The sequence below is a fragment of the Eutrigla gurnardus genome (genome assembly GCF_963514095.1).
Source record: "Eutrigla gurnardus genome assembly, chromosome: 15".
NCBI lineage: Eukaryota > Metazoa > Chordata > Actinopteri > Perciformes > Triglidae > Eutrigla > Eutrigla gurnardus.
The window spans coordinates 1,564,837-1,587,930 of NC_139938.1; the positions used below are offsets into that span (position 1 = coordinate 1,564,837).

At 43.2% G+C, this 23,094-nt stretch overlaps 1 protein-coding gene across 1 annotated transcript; it reads left to right on the forward strand.

Annotated features, from left to right (window-relative positions):
• The first annotated feature begins 2,566 nt into the window (after positions 1-2,566).
• On the forward strand, positions 2,567-22,904 carry adgrg4b (adhesion G protein-coupled receptor G4b). The gene is made up of 32 exons (XM_084028103.1): positions 2,567-2,678; positions 2,876-2,961; positions 3,755-3,885; positions 4,763-5,003; positions 7,473-7,742; positions 8,926-9,023; positions 9,221-9,282; positions 9,437-9,485; positions 9,645-9,670; positions 10,324-10,478; positions 10,563-10,736; positions 10,864-10,937; positions 11,019-11,086; positions 11,164-11,206; positions 15,115-15,137; positions 15,298-15,443; positions 15,556-15,685; positions 16,558-16,658; positions 16,888-17,092; positions 17,171-17,336; positions 17,424-17,570; positions 17,719-17,844; positions 17,948-17,993; positions 18,069-18,172; positions 19,407-19,528; positions 19,666-19,934; positions 20,044-20,140; positions 20,259-20,337; positions 20,585-20,786; positions 21,273-21,374; positions 21,499-21,663; positions 22,266-22,904. Exons 1-32 carry the CDS (start codon positions 2,656-2,658, stop codon positions 22,400-22,402), a joined length of 3,867 nt encoding a protein of 1,288 aa, XP_083884229.1. The 5' UTR covers positions 2,567-2,655; the 3' UTR covers positions 22,403-22,904.
• Positions 22,905-23,094: the final 190 nt, after the last annotated feature.

A 23,094-nucleotide genomic window follows, 5' to 3' on the forward strand; every position in this document is an offset into this window, starting at 1 on the left:
AAATCAGTTGGTTAAATCATGTATTTCACTAAAAATCTGGTAAAGACATTTGTTAATGTTGGTTAACATCACACAGAGAAACCTGAAGACAGGAACCCGCTAAAGGGCAGTACAGGGAGAGATTCCCTCAGGCAAACTGAGGAATACGGATTTCCGGAAAGTGAGCATGAAGGGCTCAAAACGTCTGCATGCGGGCGAGAGAGCACGCAACGATACTTCTGATTTAGATTTTTCGTGGACATGGGTCCTCGAGGGCCACGCTAGCATGACGCAATGACACAGCAGGAACTCGGCCCTCCGGGTGAGTGTATAATGTTGTTAACCATTACAGTACGTTAGCCACGCGGTTTAACGTAAACAACACAACTTTAGATGTTTTGTTAGACAATTTACACATGTGACGACCTGATATTACAGCTACGTCACATGCTAACAGCTAACCGAAGCTATGCTAGTAGTCAAGCTAACGCTTCGTGTTTTTTGTTCATGTACGTTACATGTCTGCAGTGAAACGAATCTGAGCAAGAATATAGTAATTCACCTGAGTGGTAATTTTTTTTTTATGTACGTTATTAATTAATATTTTACATGAAAAAATGCAAGTGTGATGGCAATTTCCTGAAATGAAGTTTTAACAAAATCCTGTACTACTGTGTGGTTTTCAGGATCACACTATTGAATGGTGACCGCCTGTATGATTCTGTTTCCGAGTGGAGAAGCTCTCCATCGGCCACTTTAAACCTCACTGCTGCATTTGTATTCACTGGGTTATCATTTGACAAAATACAACAGGTAAAAGCATAGGTAGAGACCAAAAGAAAAAAGAAAAACAGGATAGATTTATTTCGAGTGTGGCTTTGTTTCTCTGGCCTGTGTAAACAAGGTTATATTATTGTCCTCTTGCTGCTCATGAATGCAATGACCGTCCTTTTGGAGTTAACCTTCTTCAGCCGCCAGAATGATTTGATTTTGATTTTTCTGCCTACCATAGTTTGTGCAAGCAAGAAAGTCCAGGTAGGATTTAGCATAAATCAACATTCAATCAACATTTTAACGATGATTGCAAAATTCCACAAACTTATGTGGTCAATATCTACTTCTGTGCTAATTTGAGCCAAGAAGTGACGAGTATTTACACAATCATAGGTCATAGCTGCTTTGATGAAGACAATTTAACGCTCACACATTTGTTTTCCTGAACCTCTCGTTGGCCAGGAGACAAGACAGTGCCATACATAAAATCTTTTATGAGCTGATGGTTGTCAAATTTGACGCTGTCATTCAACAAAGTCTATGCTTTCATGTGAGCATAAGGGTATAGTGTACTATGTGTTGGTTTTTCTAAGTTTTATTTCTATTTTTTCATCTTTTTTAACAAAATAAGTCCGTTAATGGCTTTAATGTATACTTGTTTTGAGTATTGCATTTGTTTGTTTTTTATTCAACATTGACATTAAAGTCCCAGTCGGCAACATTGTTTTGATCATATTCACTGAAGCCAACACTATGCTACGATAGAACAACATAAATCATCCGAAAAAAAAACAGGCCTTGTGCACGTAGAGCCCGTTGTTTGTTTTGCAAAATATCAACAGAGCCCGGATCATCCTGTTCAATCAACACACAGGGCTGTGTTCATGCACACACAGAGCCCCTCCCCCCTCGGGTCGTTCCACTATCACAGGGGGGGAGGCGGAGGGAAGTAGCAACAAGCATCCAATTCCTCGTTAAAAACCGAAACGAGGAGGTCCAAAACAACCAAGGAAAAAAAAAACACAGGTGGAAAATAAGGAAAAAAAGAAAGATTGCGACGGTGCGCGTGGTAAAACGAGAGGGTGGCAAAGGTGGCATGATATAAGGGATTTCAAAGGGCACGAAGTCGAGGGGAAGGAGCTCGGTGGTCGTGGGGGAGGAGAGTGAGAGTTGTAAACATTAAAAATCTGACAAGAGTGCCCTCGATCCGCCGGACTTGCCGACTGGGACTTTAACATTTAACATTTATGTCAACATATAACAAAATCCAAATATTTATTATTTCTATCTATGATTACATGTAGATATAGATAGAATTATATAAGCTATAGTTATATAAGTTATATAAAGCTGTCCTTATGAAATGGGAACTGGGAACTCAGCTGGTTAAAGCATACATTGTTACATACTGTGCATTTGGCTGTAAGAAGGAAGTGTAGCAACACGAGTCTGTTGAAAGAAAGAAATATGGTTCCCCTATTAATCTGGGAAAATTGATGGCATTTTTAAATGTTGCTACGTGATGTTAAATGGTTAACATCACGTAGAGAAATAGTAGAGAAATAGACGGTAACCACCTACCAAAGGTCAGTACACGGTTTTTATGTGAGCTTTATAAAGTTTTACGTGAGTGTTTGCAGGAAGCAGTGCATGTCTGTTAAAAACATGATATCAGATGACATACCCCTCTCTCTCTCTCTCTCTCTCTCTCTCTCTCTCTCTCTCTCTCTCTCTCTCTCTCTCTCTCTCTCACAGGTGGTTATACAAGTTGACGAATCACAGCACCAAACACCATGCTCCACATTCGGCCAACGATCCTTGTTTGCAAAGACAGGTCTGTGAACGTTTGCAGTATTAAGTGTTGCTGCCATTGAAAGGCTGGACCAGGATTTACATATACAGATGTCCTTTGGAGTATTTTACAGGTAAGTACTTCTTCTATTCTTTCAAGGTTAAAACACCAAATCATCATTCTTCAACAAAGAAATTAATAAACGAGAATGTTATGTTGAATGTCAGTTTCCTATTTTACATGTTTATCATAGGACTTTATCTTTATTCAGTTAATGTACAGACATTATTTTTAACTAAAGATACTAAAAAGGGAAACCTTCTTTTTCAGAATTGTGATGATTTTCCTTCAAAGGTTCCTGAATGTTTTCGTCACTTTATCTCTGTTAAGTGGTCCTACCACCGCTATGGAGCAAGGTAGGTCAATTATACTTGTATGATCCTTGCAATTATTGGGCTGTACCCACATGGTTGAAGGCTTTTATTATAAGTCACATTTGATAAATGTATCAAGTCAAAATCTTTAAAAGTGGGTGTGGAGATCACAATAGATTTTGTAATAACACAGCTTAATTATACAAGAATAAGATAAGGTGAAAACAGTTGATTTATTTCAACGATTCTACACTAAGCTTTATCTTTTAAAATTACGAGCTGCATGTATCTGTAAGAAAATCACTGTGTTCATAGCAAATAAGTCAAGAATATCTAAAGCAAATACAGTCTAGAGTTGTTAAACACTACATGGCTACACGCTTACATATCTGACCTCTCCTATAGATGGAAGGTAAAAAGCTGGAAGCCAATAGAAGCTCAAACACATGTCAAACGTGTTGTTTGCAAATTTAAATGTGTATGTTGTATAGTTTATGATCAGACAAAGCACCTGAAACGATTGTGAATAAACTCTGATAAATACACATAAAAGTAACCAAACAAGTTAACTGGATATTTAAATAATTGTTTGTTGCCCATATCTAATAAAAGTTATATACATTGGGATTTTCTACATGCCCACATTATCAACATTTAAAGTTTTAGGCTTTTCTATCCTAACAAGTTAGCTGTGTCAGTTGGAGACATGCATCATCTTCAGAAACTAGTCACTATTTAGCCATCACTCTTTCTTCTCAGTGCTGAACAGCTGCTCTACAGATCTATTCCTATGTGCTGTATGTTAATGATTTACTGTGTATCGTCTGTTTCTCAGTCCCTCGGCTCAGTCTGTGGGGGGATGTAGCTGACTTCAACTTGACTGAGTGCAGCCACTGGAGCCTAAAGCCTCAGGTCTCCATCCCCGCCCTGGAGGAGCTCACGGTCTGCTTCAACCTGAAGTTCAAGGTATTGATGATAAAAGTAATTCCCAAGACTATCTTGATACTAACATTACTTTCAAGCGCACATTGAAGGTAAGTGAACAGTTCTAGCCTTTATACATCATGTGCACTACTGCAACTCTCTCCTGGCCGGACTCCCGGCCTATGCGATTAAACCATTGCAGCGTATCCAGAACGCTGCAGCACGCCTTATCTTCAACCTACCCAAATTCTCCCACGTGACCCCCCTCCTCCGTGACCTCCACTGGCTCCCTGTTGCAGCACGCATCCAATTCAAGACGATGACACTGGCCTTCAGGGCCATCAATGGAACGGCACCTGCCTACCTTCAAACACTGGTCAAACCTCATGCCCCGAAGCGAGCACTCCGCTCCTCTACTTCAGCTGGCCGGCTGGTACCACCATCGCTGAAATCAAACAAATGTCGCTCAGCAAAGTCCAGACTCTTCTCTGTTCTGGCGCCTCAGTGGTGGAACGAACTCCCGACCAATATCAGGACAGCAGAGTCATTTGCCATCTTCCGAAAAAGGCTCAAGACTCACCTGTTCAGACTTCACCTCGACTCTACATAGCATGACCCACTAACACCCTCCCTCGACCCCCCCCCCCCCCCCCCCCCCCCGCAAAAAAAAAAAAAAAAAAAAAAAAAAAAAACTCGGATCGTAGCACTGTTACTCTTGAAGCACTACTTTACTCAGATGAGGACCTAACACTTGTTCTATTTTTAGCTCTTACTGCATCGGCAATGATACGTCGTGGTTTCTTTGTTTCCTTCTTTTGACAAATGTACTTATTGTAAGTCGCTTTGGACAAAAGCGTCTGCTAAATGACCTAAATGTAAATGTAAATGTCATGTTTAATATTTCATCAACCATATCTAGACCAAAGAGGCCTCGTCACCATGGACCGCCTTTATGTACGGTCATCCTGGGCTTCAGTGTACTGAGCTGGGCTTGGGGGGGAAGAGGGATCGTTTAGTGGTCTGGCTGCTTGGAACGGAGTGGACTACGGATTATATCTACTTCCGTCAGTCACAGTGGTACTCACTGTGTCTGACCTGGACACAAACCAAGGACAGACCCGCCTTATATGTCGACGGCAACCTGGTGGACATCCTGGCAGGTGGGTTAATTAATAGGCAAATGGGATACAGGAGCCGAGCTCTGAGGATGCCATAGGGTGTTGTTGTTCAAAACCCAATCACCATTTCAAATAATCAAAAATAATGGCATATTCTCTTGATGCCAGGTGAGTGTTTGAATTGCATCTTGAGCCAGCCTTAAGCCTGGTTTATTCTTCTGCATCATGTCGATGGCCACACCTCTATGGCGTAGCCTGACGTGCACCTCCAAAAATCTTTAAAAAAAAAATCAATATGCCAAAAATAAGCCACCTATCAATTAATTCATAAATCACTTATCATTTACATTAGGAGCGCCTGCGCGCAGCACAGTGTAGACTTGCTCCACAAGACGCGCAGCCACAACAATCCTCGCCGCGCGCTCCTGCTACATTTCTTTGTGTACTTTATGCGCTTGATGTTGTTCTGATGACCGTCCGCCTCGCTGAACCACCATGGTGTTGCTTTTTACTTTGAAAACTCGGCAAGTTGACACTGTATTTTGATAAGCTGCTGCACTCTTCAGACTCGTGGTGTGAGCGGAACCAGACCGGTACCGGACTGGTACATTTATAATAAAAATGCCGCTCTGTGTCTCCGTCCAAAATCTGCTCCGCTCGCACTGCCTGCTCGCACAGATCCGCTCATGCTCACATGCGCTGATGCAGGTCGAGTGTTTACCAGAAATATATGCAGAGACGACCCTCCTTCAAAACAACATCAAGCCATGGACGTATGAGCCCAAACGGGCTGAGCTGTGTGAGTGCAAAGCGACGGTGGGACCCCTTGTGGGGGGCAATCGTGCCGAGGCACGCTACTGATTGCGCCCTTAGGCAGCTTATGTTAAAGGGATAGTTTTGGACATAAAGCCTATTTTCCAAGTCAGCCGGTGTGTTCGAGACGTCTGGAGACGTTTTCAAGACATTTCATTCAGTTCTTATAGTTGCCGAGTTCGCTTGTGCTATGGCTAGCGCAAGTCAATGGTTCTAGTTAGCATGGCATTAAAAACAGTCTTGCCCACTCCACAGTGCACCCGAGGCAAATCAATTAAAACACTAGACTGTCAATGTACATATCTGTGTTGATAGAATAATATTTGAAACAAAACTAACCTTGCATTGCATGAATCATCCATTTTTTGAGGGACTAGTTTCTCAGCAGCAGCGGAATTTTACTTTGCTCCGTCGGACTCAAAACTCTAAGACATGCTGCTCGGAATCCAGCCGGTAAACACACACCTGAACACGGCCCCGCGAACCCACAATTACGCACCGCGAACCCGAACCTCTGCTCCGTCCGGAGAACCGTAAACCCTCGGACGCTTTGCGGGGGATTCCCTCCTGGCACCACCAGTCTCCGTTTGTTCGGTCCCGGTTCTCAGCTCCAGCGGGGGCTATCTCGGTCTCCACAGACGCTCGTTCACGTTCTGCCCTTTGAGCATCCCTCTCCCGCAATTCTTCCTCTGTATATTCAGGCTCGTACAGGTACGGTTGGGTTTGGGTGGAAAAAAACTCCTCATCAGAGTCTTCAAAAGTTTCAGTATATTCTCCAAAAGTGGCCATTTCTGTGAGATTGAAGAAACTAGCACTGCAGGCTACTCTGCGTCTGTAGCAATGACAGCAGGTAAACAAACTATTATAGAACCGGTAACTTATAAGTGCTAGGTGATATCACTCCGCCGCTGCCATAGCCTACTAGGAAGTATGACACGCTGCTGCTGCTGAGACATAAATCCTTAAAAATGCAAGGTTGGTTTTATTTTATCGATAGTCTGCCATTACAATTGATTTGCCTCGGGTGCACTGTGGAGTCGGTATGAGTGTTTTTAATGCCATGCTAACTAGAACCATTGACTTGCGCTAGCCATAGCACAAGTGAACTCGGCAACTAGAAGAACTGAATGAAATGTCTTGAAAACGTCTCCAGTCGTCTCGAACACATCGGCTGAGTTGGAAAATAGGTCTTATGTCCAAAATTCCGAACTATCCCTTTAATAAAATAAGCTTTGTTTTTTGATAAGCTATAACTTATATTTTACTTGATAAAATAAGACATATGCACTCATATGTCGTCGTAGTGTTTTACAGTATCTGTAGCTATTAATGTGATGCTCATCATTTTCAAGACATATTTTTTTTCCGGCCCCTCATTTTGGATCATTTCCATCAACACCTTAATACCTTAATAAGTCACTCTCTGCTTGTGATCTTGAATACACTCTGGTTGAACAAAAATGTTGAATGCAAATATAATAATTGTAGAATTGCAGACTGCTTGCTGTGCCACCTGACTTAATCCAACTGCACTAATACACCATCCCATGCGTCTTGTCTGTTGAGGGGTTTTTCGGTGGGTACCACCGGGCCTGAAAAAAATTCTAGGGGAAACACTGGATAGCATAGAGACGAGTATTTACAGTGTATTTTTCCGTCCTTTGTACTGGTTTTCTTCTGTCCTTGCTACCGATCTAGACTCTTCTCGCTCTATTTGCCCCCCATGCTGTGAACTTGCCCCCAATGGAGCGCTTATTCTGGGTGCATCGCATCGCCTGGTTGATGGGAAAATTCATCAATATTCAGCTCCGATGGGCAAATTATCTCTGTTTCGGCTGTGGGGGCGGGAAAGGAGCAAACAGGAACTGACATCACTGAAATGTACTGAGGGCGACCTGGTGAAGTGGGAGAGGGACAACTGGGACAATCCGGCCTGTGCTCTGCTCTCTGATTCCAGCCTGCAGTGTGGTGAGCTGATGGAAAGCATCCTTTACATTAACTGAAATATGTTATCTCTAATTTGTTCTTCTAAATTAAAACACTTCCATTAACATTTCATCAACCCTACATCTATCTCAGCAGCTGCAAGTTGCAACAAGTTAAATAATATTTCTGTGTTTGCTGCGTTCACTCCCACAGTGTAGATGCAACAGTAATTCACTTTTATGCAGTAAATGGTCGGTCAGATTCATCAAGCGTTTTAGAGCTTTTCCAACCTTAGTGGTCGGCTCCGTGACTGTCTTTTGGTTTACTGTGTGTCCTCAGCCCTCAGATTAAATATTGACCCCCTGTCGCTTTGTCAGTTACGTAAATAGTAAAGCCATTCTATGATCAATAACATTAAGATCAGGAGCATTAATCATACAGATGTCAAATGTGGTTGTTCTCTTTCTGCCAACCTTAACCTGCTGTAATGTACACTGTGAATCTTTATGTTAACCCTTGTTCACAGCACAGGGTCAAAATGCTAATACATTTTTTTAATAAAACAACTTTTACATCACTGATTTGGATTTCTTGGTTAGGCAAAAGCCAATAACCTGTCCAAGTAACTGCAAGAGGGATTATAGTAAGCTACACCTAATATTTGAATCAGGCTTGAGAGGTCGGTTGGTCTGTCTGGGTCAGCACTGGGCTGTTTCTTTTATTATACCTCAGAGGACATGATCCTAGTGTCTGTCTTCACATTCCATGAAACATATCTGAACATTTGAATACAAAGCTTTGTAAACAGGAACTGTCCTTCACAATAATACCAAAAAGTCTGCAGTTCATACTAACAATGAACAGAAGAAGTGGTTCTGCAGCACAGTTGGTTCACTATCAATGTAAATTCATTCATACTAGACTTCTGCTTTTACCATTGAGCCCTGGTTTTGGTTTGCCACAATCCATTTCGGTTGAGACAATCTAAACTGAACTACAATTTGTTAGTCCAAATTATCGTTTTGAAAGAAACAAATAAGAAGAAATTAATATGCATTTAGGTTTTACCGTGGAAGATAAACTGATCCTTAGAATATTGTGCCATACTTGATTAAAAAAAAAAAAATGTAGTACATGTATGTGTGTTTTTAATGTACTTTTACTTTCTCTTCACTTACATATACATACTTAATGATGTTTTATATTCCCTTTGGCTGATTGGCAGAATGGTCTGTTTACGAAGTAAGACTGATGTTTCTCATCATCCGTTCTGATGGGAACAACACTGAGCTCTACACAGCCAGAGACATCGCACATAAATGGGTGAGAAGAACAAAAAACAGAGATATCGACAATTCGACTTAAAAAATGTGCAGATCTTACACTGTGAACATTGAAACGGTTTATTTTTGTGTGGTGCTGTGTCCGTACAAATGATAGGACTGCTGTTGTTTGATTTAACTCACCCGCAGCACATCTCAGTGGCTGTAACTACTCTCTGCTGTTTGTTGTTCCTGCAGCTCAGAGAGGTTCTGCCAACCAGCATCTATTTAAACAGAGTGTCCGTGTTTGAAGTGACCAGGTATGAGAAGATTGCACATAACTGTCGTTGACTAAATCTATTTTGTAATAAAATACCTATGAATGCCACATCAATTAAACCTGATCTTTTGGTATATGATGGAGAGAGAACCAATAAGAAGGGGTAACACTGAGTTGTCTGATGTCTGACCCAGATCCAGTAAAGAAGAAAGCCATGTAGAAACATTGCATACAGACGGGCTGGTAAGTACATTAGAGCCTGACCGAGCCGCGATAAATACTAAGAAATTACAGTAAAAAATAAGTCTGTGCTCTCTGGTAGACGTACAGTAGTTTGTTCACCAATGTTGGCCAGTATATTGTTATCATCATTTTTACAACTATGTGTCTTTTGTTCTTCAGGTGTGGTGGTCTCCCCCTTCAAACCGGTAACATTGTTTACTGTTTTCCTTAATTATTTCAGTTTTCTAAATATTATATAGGATTGTAACTGGGCTACAAGTTGGGTGCAGGATCAGTCTATAGCTCAAAGTATAGTTCTTTCATTATTAAATACTGTATATCTACAGTGCCGTTCAGTTCATCCATCCATCCATTTTCTACCGCTTTTATCCTGTATTCAGGGTCACGGGGGGGGGGGGGGGGCTAGAGTCGATCCCAGCTATCCCGATCAATTAATTTCAGTTTGAAATCATCTAAATCGTCTGTTATATCGATTATTTTCTTCTTTTCTTCAATTATGACTATTTTAAAAACATTGATAAAGCCAATTTCTAATATTTGAATTTATCACACTTATATTTCCATAACCATTTGCATTATATACTTGTGTACCGTGTACCGTAAGGCAGAGTAGACTAAAGCAGAGAGAAATATGTAAATAAGTAAGTAGGACATCCTAGCAAAGCAAAGAGCAAGAATCTCATCAGTACTTAAAACACTCTTTGGTTGCACTGCTCATGACTCATGTCACTCTAAGGCCTTAACAATTAGACTTGGCTTCATTTTAAGGGGTCACAATCCCCAAAATGTGTAACCCACTCCAGCAGAGTACAGCTAAAACACTCCGTCTCCTCTGTAGGTTTCAGTGTCTGGTTCATGTCAGCGTTATCCCCAGCGTGGATGTGGCAGCTGTTCAAAATGAGATCCACACAGAACTCAGCTACATCTATCGCGACCCCAGTGGTCAGCTCCAGCTGCAGGCTGACGTGGACAGCATTCACACCACACCTGTTGGTAGGAAATAGTTCCCCCTTCTCAGGACGCATCTGTGTTTGTTTGCAGAAAAATGAATCACAATGATCTTTCCTCTGTTTGTAGAAAGTTTCTCCAGTGTCACCATCAGTCCTCCCGATGTGGTGACAGAGCCCTCTCCAGTCACAACCACCACCTTTAAAACCACAGCTTCCATTTCCACCGCTAGCACCATCACAAGTGCCTCTACTAGCGGGGCTGCAGCCTCCACCTTCACCACGAACCCTGCAAATATATCCGGTCAGTCTGACCTTTGACACTCACAGAAATGCTCTCCATCGGTTTTGTGTGGACTATTAGGAGAGTTTATTTCAGCTGCACCGTACTGGATGCCTAATTGTTTATTTTGTCTGGATCTCCTCTGCAGAGCTGTTTTTTGAGGTGCAGGTGAATGTTTCCATTACAGGAGACTGTGAACCAGGCCACGTTCTTTCCACCTGGGTATGTCTGACAGAATAGAATAGCTCTTTAAGCTCCAGGAATATAGCAAAGGCTTATTTTGTGGTCTCTGATTCTTCACAGCTCAACTCCAGTCTACCCGATGACATGATGATGGTGCTCGATCTCCAGCTTCTCCCCAAAGCTCAAAGGTACAGTATGTGAAGTACTCACCACACTGTCTGATTTCACATGAACAATATTATTTAGTGACTGATCTCACTTCCAGACATCATCGTAACCCGCAGTCAAACCTCTCTACTTCTGACGGAGTAAGTATACGTAAAAAACCTCTCACGTCTTGTTTGAAACTGTGAATATGTATAATTTATTTGACAACTTCAGCTCTTTTAGCACTTTAAGCACTGGAAACAGTTGGCAACCATTATACCAGTGGAGTGAACAGGCTAGCAGTTTGCTAAGCTAAGCAACTTCCCTGTTCTAACTCCACATTTAGGGCTAGTTTCGTAGACTAGGCGTAGTCAGCGCGCAGCGCACCTGCGCCACGCCGACGGGGTGTGTCCGCCTGGACTTTGCAAGTTTCGTGCACCACGCAGGCTAGCGCAGGCACACCTCCCGTCACGCCCACCGGCGCAAGTGGGAAAGAGGGAGGAGAGGAAGGCGTGAGTGGGAGACGAGGAGGAGACAAGGCGTGGAGTGGGATTAACACAGTCGATTCAGATCTTCACCTTTCTTTAATGCGCCAGGCGAGGTGCAGTGCAAGTTTCGTCACTTGACAACCCAATGACAGAAGCAGCGCCGCCGCTCCCATCACGCGCTGTGTGTGCGTATAGTCATAATAATTATAATGCCAATATTATATCACTATAGAAATTGTAGGCACATTTTAGGCATGTCTATCACAAAACAGGGTCAGGGCGCACAGCAGTAGACATAATGCAGACCTGCAAACTCCTCAGAGGAAAAAAGGTGACAGTGTCACGGGGGGGATTTTTTTTTTTGATGGTACTATGCAAATGACACTAGTCTGAGCGTGACTTAACAAAACTCAGCATACTTTTTCAAAAATCATTGTCATTGAGGGATTTGCGCGGTAGCCAGGCGACCGTCTCATCCAATGGCGAGCTCAGTTGGCGCTGTGTGCTTCAAGATTCCAATTGGCTCAGAGAAATGTCAATTATAAGAAAGATTCTGAAGCAAGTGCTGAGATTCCGATTGGCCCAGAGAAATGTCAATTATTATTGTTCAATAACGAAAAACCATGCAAAAGTGCATTCAACCTTTCTCCGTGAACAAAAACTACAGCTCCCATGATGCCCCCCGGCAAACCAGGAAGTGCAGCCCCCACGTCAAGTGCCGGTCCCTGTGATTCACTCATCAAAACTAAACAAACAAGTATGGATAAACACGGATGGAACAACAACGTTATAAATCCAAATATTATCTTTATGTGCCACAGCTTCACCATTTCATTAACTTTTAACTTCTATTGTCAGTAACTTAACTGCTTGGATCTACCGGAGCATAGCGTTATCGCGTTTGCTTTAACGTACAATACAGGGGAGCGGACAAAACACAGAGCGACGATACAGCATAGCGTTAGCAGACAACATGAAAGCACACAAGAAATAAGAACTGAAGGTGCGTGTCCACAGGCAGCGGTGTTTCCCCGCGTCCCATTCATTGTCTATGTGAAAAGCCGTGCAATGCATTCTGGTAGCGTCGCGGCGAATGTCGAGAGACGGCGCGTGAGTTGGCCGCTCCTCATTTGCCTAAAGTTGAAGTCGAATCTACTTTATGCTAATCAGAGGCGCCGGGCTCGACTCGCCGCCTCGGGAACGCTCGCAAAAATGTGTTGTTTAAAGGAGAGCGCCTGTCAATCATCCTCTAGTGGCAGCCCACCAAGCGTGCAATACCGGGAAGCGGCGCGTCCACTCGCGTTTAAAATCGCCCCTGTGGACACGCACCTTGCGGCGTTCACACCGGACGCGATAGACGCGAATACAATCGCGTGAGACGCGTGTATCGCGCCGCTTGATCATTTTGGACTATTCGCGTCATTCGCGTCTTTCGCTTCATTCGCTTCATTCGCGTCATTCGCGTCATTCGCTTCACCCTCCTCCTCCGCCTCGGGGTACCCGATGCCAGAGTCCGGGAGCCTCCTCCGGGAGCCACGTCCCTCGCACCTCTCCCCAGAGTCGGGGCCACATTCGACCTCAGATCAGACGAGACAACCCGCTGAATTTAAGCATATTACTAAGCGGAGGAAAATAAACTATAGGATTCCCTCAGTAGCGGCGAGCGAAGAGGGAAGAGCCCAGCGCCGAATCCCCGTCCGACGGGCGGGCGGACGTGGGAAATGTGGCGTACGGAAGATGCCCGGTGTCGCGCGGGGGCCTGAGTCCTTCTGATCGAGGCTCAGCCCATGGACGGTGTGAGGCCGGTACGTCGCGCCGGGGTCCGGTCTTCCCGAGTCGGGTTTGGTAATGCAGCCCGTCCATCTCAGCTCATTTGTCTGTCGGCTTGAACTCGTCGCTGATTGGATGTCGCGGCGCGATGCCGCCTGAAAAGTTCGATATTTTCAACTTTATTCGCGCCGCGTCTCATCGCGCCAGACGCTCCATTCGCGCCGCCTCCGCCTGAATCGCGTGTCATCGCGCCATTTACATTGGTTTTCAATGTAGAGTCGCCGCTCAATTCGCGTCTATCGCGTTCGGTGTGAACGCCCCTTTAGCTTACCAAGTGGCTGCATACCGGGTTGAAAGTCAGTACAAAGAAACTACTCTTGCGCTTCCTTTTCACGGAGTAAACACCGGTCACATGGACCCACATTCACCCATCTCTTAAAGAGGAACTACACCATTGGGCTGCTGAACCTCGAACGGTTCTCAATGAATATTACTTGCGGGATTTTAGCTCTGGATTAACATACACAAAAATAAAAAATAAACTACACAAATGACATAACTGCACAGAAAACACAACAATAAGAATGATCCAATAATTGTTCGCAATTCTGGACCCCCCCCCCCCCCCAAAGAAAACTCTCCGGTTCTACACGATCCACGTGAATGACCAAATTGACCAAGAAAACGGCGATTGTCGCCGAAAAGCGACAAGTTTGCAGCTCTGATAATGGTGGCGAGAAGAACCCGGTGCCTGCACGAGCCGACCGAGCCATTCATCATCATCATCACCGTCTTCATCATCTGCGCTCCACAGCTGCACTGGATTCCCCGTCCAACACCAGAACGGCGGGACACCGGGACCTCGCGGGCCGCTCAGACCAGCTGCAGCCACGGTTCCAGCTCGTGGCAAAGTTGCGCGTTTCTGGTCCAAGTTTCAGCTGTGTTAATTCAGTCAGGCTGAGTTTCCGTTACGCGCGGATGCCTTTGATCTGACGTCAGATGTGACGGGACAATCTATATAGATATAAATTCACGTGTTGATTCAATTAGTTGCATTAAATAGGGTTTGTTGTGATTATTTATTGCATTTAAATGTGCCTGGAACTGTGGAAACCTGCCTGTGAGGTCTTGGTGACGTGTGCGCACTGCGCGACGGTCAGCCAAACTGCCACTCCACCAGCTGTGATTCGCCTTGCACCAAGAGTAGACCAGGTTGGAGCTGGCGGGCTTTCGGCGCAGTCTCGGCGAGGCTTTTTGCCACGAAACTTCCGCTGCGCCAAGCTGAATCTGTGACGCCTCCCCCTGCTGCGCTGCCACACCCATCTTGGCGCAGGCGATCCACCAAACTGCAAAAACTGACCGTGCGCAAGGCTGCGCTGATCGAAACTTGCATTGCGCCAGCTCCGCCACCCTGCGCAACCCTGCGCTGCGCCACGAAACTAGGGCCCTTAATGTCAAGGCATGACAGCAGTATCAAACGTCTCATCCGTCTGTCAAAATAATCCTTGAACATTCACAACCTGCATTATAAAATACTTTTCATGGCATTAGCAGATGTTCAGAAAGGAGACATTGTTGATTACTTTTCTCAAAATAAGTATCAACTTACAAAAATATCACTAAGATAAGACTGAACATGCATACATTTCACTGTATTAATAACCTGATTTTACATTTGGTATTACTCTGGCTGAAATGTATTTAACTGGAATGTAAATCCTTGAATGAGTTTAACTTGTATGCTCTGTCTTGAATTTGAATACCACGTCCCTCCAGCTATAAAGCTGTTTCTATATCTGTATCTTTTCCAGCCATTTGTGTACAGAGTTTCAAGGTATGGATTTATTTTTTCACACTGCATCCTAATTTGTCTGATTTTTATTTCCCTTTTTAATTCATAAATCAGGTATATGCATTTTGAAAAACATTTACTCCCTGAAACGTAATACTAAGAGTAACTGAACTTGTTCCTATCCATGATTCACTGGTTGCAGAGAGAGCTGTATATTTCAGGTTCGGGTCATGATGTCACTGTCGGACGCTCAGGTAATGGAAGAGCAGATGCGATCTCTACTGCTGACACCTTATAAAAACGGAACCATCTCCATAGCAACCGAAGACGTCCAGATAAGCCGTATATGTAAGTAAAGTTGAGATTCAGTGAAGGATTACGCATAAATGATTAAATATTATTTTTATCAACTGATATTAAATTCTTTTAACAATCAAGACTTGCTGCCACCCTGTTGTAGTGATCTTTAAGTGCGACGCAGAAACCCGCCATACGAGGAAGGGCCTGTTTGTGTGGAACGACACTTCTGGGGGGAAAAATGCAACTTGGCCGTGCCCAAAAAACCCTCTCCACTCCGCCACCCGGCAATGGTGAGTCATTAATTTACCATACATGCTTCATCAATGTTGATGGCCAAAATATACACTATTTCACATCAACCATTACTACGAAAACATTACCTGTTACTTTTTAGTGTTAAGAACTGTGATATGTGATTGGCTCAAAGGGAGAGTTTTATTTATATAATTGAAAATGGAAAAATAAAATGAGCAAGAGTTGTCTGCTGAATCCACAACAATACTATACTAAACTATATAATATTTACAGTCATGACTGTAAATATTATATAAGGGAAGGACCACACTAAACTAATGTCTTGGCCAGACTTAATTACTATGCAATAAATATGTAGGTAAAGGGACATTTCCTGATGTTTACGGCTGAAATCCAGGTGTGTTCAGAGCAGGCAGCTCTTAACGTGTATATTGATTGTATCTTGTTGTCACTGCTTATCATTATCACTGAACTCACGACCTGCAGACAATTCATCATCCAATTGCGCTGAGAAAAATGTAAATGTATTTAGCTGGTCGACTCTGTCAACATGAATTTAACACAGCGATAAATCCAGGTCTGTTTGGGTATCGATTGCATCCGCTGGTATATATGTATTTCCATGGTGGAGTCGCTGTGTCCGGGACTCTTTCTACATCTTGACTCAGTGTGATAATATTTATTGATAGCTGCTCATGAGCTGTAAAACCATTAGTCAGGAGGTGGGCGTCATTAATGTGCTGAGTTAATAGATTGATGGGGATGATTCCCAGGATCAACAACCTCCCAGCTGTCAGAGCTGTATTATCTATGAGAGTAAGACTTGGGGAAGCATATAAACTTTTGTTTACAGAGACATTTTTTAAGTGATATTCCCTCTGTCCTCTCACCAATGTTTGTCTGACAGTAAACTGTGCCTCAGTACCTACTGGATGGCTCCAGACCTGGAAGACTGTCATGTGGTGGTGGAAACGATCCCTGATCTGGACCATGTTGATGTCACTGCTGGTCGGTAACACTTCACTCCATTTGTCAGTCTTATGTTGTCGTTGTCAACTAAAATACTGAAATAAATTGTTGAAACTGTAATAACATTTTTTAAATGCCTAAAAACTGACAATGTTGTCCAGTTGATTCCTGTGTGGCACATTTAAATCCCCATAAAAGTAAATCATTGACCAGGTCAGGACTTATTCAATGACGGAGATGTAAAACACCAGTTGTCGTTTATCTGCAGACAATGCACTGGATGTGGTGGTGATGATCGAGGGTTTACTGAGCAACCACTCTACACTTAACTACCAGGAGCTGGCCACAGTCCTCAACAAGCTAGAGGACGTGGTCAACCTCAGTAGGGTCACACCAAACCTGGGCCAAGCTGTAATCAACATCATCTCTGACATACTGGAATCGGACAGCAACCTGGTACCTTTTACTAACATGTAAGGATAGAAAACTGAATGAACCTTCTTCATCTCTTTAGTGTGAGGTCCATTCACCTCCCCTGTCTTCCCCTGTAGTATCCTAAATATCACAGAGGCAGTAGGAGACATGATGGTGGGCTATGAGGGCTCCACCACTCTGGTTGCTCCTGCCATTGCTATCTCAGTGGTGGATGTAGCTCCTGGACAATTTAGCAATTTGACTTTCGGAGTGTCATCTGACCGTGCAGGCACAAAGCCTGAGGTTAGTAGAGCAACGACAACAATCAACAGATGTCCTGTTACAGATAATAAATGCAGACTGAGTCTGAGATTTATCTTTATGTTGTAGATATTCATCAACAAGTATCCCTTCAATGGCACGGTGGCCTTCATCTCCCTGCCATCTGCCCTACAGAACTGCTTCCCACAGAACAGCCCCACCCAGAGCCTGCCGAGGGTGAAGTTTCAGTTCTACGGCATCCCGTTGCTCTTCAAGGTAGTATTGTATGAATCTCTGGGAGAATAAGGAAAAACATGCAATTCTATCAGGATATATATTTGAAACATCCGTGTCTTCAATATACGGGGTTGGCGCTGTTATATTTAGAAAAGCAAACTTACATACACATTTTGGTTATTTTCAGAGCAGCCAAAAGGGGCAGACCCTCAACACCTTTGTGGTGTCGGCCAGCGTAGCCAACGCCAGCTCTCCCGTCAAAGACCTGGAAGAAGATGTCAAAGTCACGCTCCACCATCTTATACCCAATATAGTAGGATCAACTCTGCTTTTAAGGACACAAATCTGCTGCTTACACTGCTGCTAATATAACAAATGAATGAGTTTGATTGACATTTCATTTCAATCTGTTAAAGCTTAACAAGGAGGTGCAGTGCGTGTACTGGAACTTCAATAAAAACAGTAGGTCCTGATTTAAATGATCACTACTCTTGCTGGATGAACTGTGTGATACTAAATGTCCGTGTCATCACGTAGATGGACACGGAGGCTGGGATGATTACGGCTGCAGGAAATACAACAGCAGCTCTGACTACACAACCTGCCTCTGTGATCATCTCACACACTTCGGGGTCCTTCTGGTATGCAGGTTTTATTTTATTAATGTTTTTCCTGAAAAGCACAATTTGGCCCTCAGAGGGACTGCATCGCGTTTAAAGGTTTTGGTAATTAGTGATGGGTCGGTCGCGAACGAGAGCCGGATATAGATTTTTTTTTTATTGTCTTTTAAAGCCGCATTGGTCAACATGTGTGGTTGTGTCAGCGTCTGTGTGACTACACTGAGCAGGAGGGGGGAGGGGAGGGGTTACAGACACTCGCACGAACAGGAGGGAGGAGATGAGAGCGAGAGGAGCGCAAGAGGATTTTACCATTTTACCGAAGATGAGTGACAGCAGGAAAAGGAGTAACATTTGGACACATTTTAAAGTGTTAGACTCCGGAAAGGCAGAGTGTACACTTCGTAAGTTAAAATTTTCATATCGAGCAGGCTCCACAAACAACCTGCACAGGCATATGCAAACTAATTTTTTTAAATGTATTTATGTATATGTTAAGTTATGTTAAGTTTATTAATAAATACTATACATATGTTATATATATATATATTTTTTTTTACATTAGTTATTCATTTTACACATAATTTGGTAATAAATTAATTTAAGTAACAAAAAATCTGAGGAACCACTTGGGAGTCGAAAGAGCCGGCTCTTTTTAGTGAGCCATGCCAAAAGAGCCAGCTCTCCACAAAGAGCCGGAATTCCCATCACTATTGGTAATAGTAGTGGTGGCAGTGTTGGTAGTCTTGGATGTGGCTCAACTCAGACTTTACCAGCAGAGGGCGCTCAAAGCACAATATATAAAAATTAACTACTGTCAAGCAAAGTTTGACCCACATTCCTTATTTTTGATATCTAATCAATAATGGAATCTAATGATCGTGCAAGATAAATCATTTTGACAAATTTGCATTGAACACATTCCAAATTTACAAAACACAATAGTGGTAGAGTATGGCTGCAGGGTGGTGTAGTGGTTGGCACTGTCTCTCTGGGTTCTCTTGGCTTCCTCCCAGTCCAAAGACATGCATGTTAGATTAACTGATGACTCTAAATTGCCAGTAGGTGTGACTGTGAGTGGAAATGGTTGTCTCTATGTGTCAGCCCTGTGATGGTCGGGCCACGTGTCCAGGGTGAACCCCGCCTTCACCCAACGTCCGCTGGGATCCGCACCCCCGCCACCCTGCACAGGAGAAGCGGTGATAAATGATGGACGGACTCATGCTGACAAATCTGTGTTGTGTGTGTTTGTGTCTAGGATGTCTCCCGGACTCAGGTGGACCCAGCTAATGAGCAGATCCTGACCATTATCACTTACGTTGGTTGTGGAGTCTCATCGGTGTTCTTGGGAATCACTGTTCTCACTTACACAGCTTTTGAGTGAGAATTCAACCACTGATTTGTTATTTCATGTTTGTTTTCTACTTGTTGTCACCCTAGGTCTTAAAGGTGATGTCAACACACATAACAAAGAAGGAAGAGCGTAAGTATGACCAGTATCTGTGTGTCCTTCTCAGAAAGCTACGTCGGGACTACCCCTCTCAGATCCTCATCAACCTCTCCATGGCGCTGCTGGGCTTGAACCTGATGTTTCTGGTCAACTCCTGGCTTTCCTCCTGGGGTCTATATGGCCTCTGTGTGGCTGTAGCATCCACGATGCACTACTTCCTCCTGGCCTCATTCACCTGGACGGGATTAGAGGCTGTTAACATGTACTTTGCGCTTGTCAAAGTCTTCAACGTCTATGTGCCCTCTTATATCCTCAAGTTCTGCGCTCTGGGATGGGGTGAGATGTGTGTTCATCTGACTTTCAGTTAGTAGCTAGTTGTCACGCAAACATTTCTAATAGGACAATGCCGTCGACTGAATGTTTTTCGTCTGAACTGTCCCTGCAGGAGTTCCTCTGGGGATCTGCATCCTGGTGCTCATCGTGAACAGAGAAGCCTATGGCAGTCCCATCTATGCAGAGCTATTGGACGACTCTGACAACTTGTGAGTTTTGGCTTCATCTTGTACTAATTTTCCATGTCTTGACACCCATTTGACACAGTGGTTTCAGTCAGCAGTAAAAGTCATGTGATCGTTTCTCACTCACTCCCTTTTCCCTCAGCTGTTGGATCCAGGACAATGTGACATTTTATGTGTCTGTGGTTGCCTACGCTCTGCTGGTCTTTCTCTTCAACATTGCGGTAAATAATTTGAACATCTCATTAAAGTTCATACAGAAGTTCAGACTACCAAAACACAGGCTTATGTCACACACATCATCTCACAATAAACGGATCAGGCCTTGCATGTAGCCTGGTATGACTCCGTATAACAATATGTGACCTATCCTTCATCAAATCTCTCATTTGAAGGCACTTCTATACTTATCTTTAATTCTATTATTGTTTCCTTTAACATCTCCAAACCCTCTTTTGAATCTTCTTTTAGGTTTTTGTGGTGGTTCTGATCCAGATTCGCCACATGCAAGTCAACAGCCCGGCTGGGACCCGCAGCGGACTCATGCATGACCTGAAGGGGGTAGCCAGTCTCACCTTGTTACTAGGACTAACATGGACCGTTGGCTTCTTCACCTGGGGACCGGGCAGAGTCGTCCTGCTGTACCTTTTCTCTGTACTCAACACCCTGCAAGGTTGTACTTTCTTTGTTGCACAGACATAACTACTAAAAGCCTTTCTGGATGATGTGTGTATACGTAAGCACCGATCTGGTGTAAGAACCTCTATTATAAACACATTTGTGTGAAGTGTCATGTATAAGTGATATACCGGTGAATAAATTATCGAGTGAAGGTTTGCCAACTACACATGCCGTTTTCCTCAACATCCCACTTCACGTTCACAGTTCAAAAGAAACCAACACAACTCAGATAAAAAAAGAAGGAAATCAGACAGGCTGAGTGATGCAACTATTTCACAACTGCCTTTACCTCGGCTGGTCTTTGTTATATTGCTTTCCTTATTTATCAGGGAGTGACGAAACAAAACATATTATTTCTGGGACAGAAATGCCTTGCTCAAGGCACATACGTAACAAGTAAATGCTGAGGCACGAAAGAGCCACCAGTCCAGATTCAATCTCGTCTTATGACCTTATCTCACTTTTGTTTGTATACCAGGACTTTTCATCTTCCTCTTTCACTGTCTGATGAAGGAAAATGTCAGGAAACAGTGGAGGATTCACCTCTGCTTTGGACGTTTCCGACTAGACGAGTATTCTGGTATGGCATCCACACAAGTTACTCTTATGGTATATTATTGTTATCACTGCGTCTGTGAAAGCAGAGTTCACTTCATGAAGCAAATCTGGATTTTTCTTCCTTGTATTTGGCGTTTGTCGTCCAGAGTGGAGCAACTCTGCATCAGTCGGAGTCACGGCCAAACCCAAATCAAATCCTCCAAGAGCTCCAGTACCATCGGTCTGCTCGGTCAAGTCCAGCTCCACAGAGAGCACATCAGCTTCCTCCGACTCCAGCCAGAGAGACTCATCCTGCAGAAGACCAAACCTCGGTGTGCACGAAACCTTGTCATTCCAAAGCAGCACACATCCTTACTAAATTCAGTATCACGGTTATCACTCATATCACACTTAAAAGCCAAAAAGATGATAACAATGTAAGATACATTAAAAGGGCAAAAAATTATACGAAAAAAAAGCTAATCGGTAAAAATGTGATTTAAGAGATAATTCAAATCAAAGCTTCAAATCCTTAATTGTGTTTTTTTCTTTTGACATTAAACGTAATTCTACTCTATTGTAAGTAAGACGGTTAAGGTTGCAATTAGTATTTACAATTCATCTTGTTTGAGTATTCATATGAGATGATGATAATCACAGATTTAGTCGGACATCACAGCCCCTCAACTGTCAGAATGACAGTGAAGGTCACAGCGTACATTAATCAGACTGCACCGATATTCAGTAGTTACACAAAAGCCTTTGTAATTGAGCCTTAAAGGACACAATTGTTATTTCTTTAAGGTTGCCTTCACCCTCCGACAGCTCAATTTTAAGTTCGACCCCCGACTCCCAGGCGTGTATTCTCAAACCACAAATGAGAAAATGTTTTTACCACCACCTAATTGTTCACGGTTGTTTTATGATCTTGTAGGCCTTTTTGTGCATTCCCTGTCTCTCCCTCGTGGCCAGAGAAGCCCCTCGGGTCCAGGAGCTCTGCCTTCCCAGAGAGGGATGAATCCGACACCTGGCTGGAGGAACCACTTTCTTGGCCAGCAAGAACAAAGATAAAACACACAGGACCAGACGTGTGCATTTGCATAGACACATGCACACGTGCAAATCCCTGAAACGTTTGTGGCATCTTGAAAAGGGCAGCCTTATCACATAGTATGCTTCAATACAAGCCACAGAGATTTAAAATTAATTCTATTGTATTCCAGCTTCATTAGATCATTTTACCATGCAATTCTATTGTTTTGTTTTTGCTAAATATTGTACAAGAGCCTGTAATTATGAAGGCATGAGTAGTTGCATCAGTTCCAAGGAGGAGTTGGTTGCCAAGCAACTAGTGAGTGGAGCCATGGTGACAATGGACCATGGTACCACACAGTTTGTATGAGGAAATAATACAAATTTAAATTTAAGATGATGCAAGTCTCCCTGTGTTCTCTTTTCACTCATATTTGTGCCCATAATTTGCACTTCAGTTTAAACCAAATCATTATTCTACAGTTGTTCCTTAATGACTTCAATGAGATTACCATGCCATCTTCGGTGTGACTGCCGTCTTAATCATGTAAATTCTGACACCTTTGTTATGACGACGTGATGGTCTGAAACCGTCGATCTTTTAAGGATACCACTGACGTTGATTTTAATCAACCGGAGCTGCATCTGTGCTGCACAAATTTCTCCCCATGAAATCTGACATATTATTCATGGATTTTTTTGCTGGTTATAATATTGCTACAAAATACTGT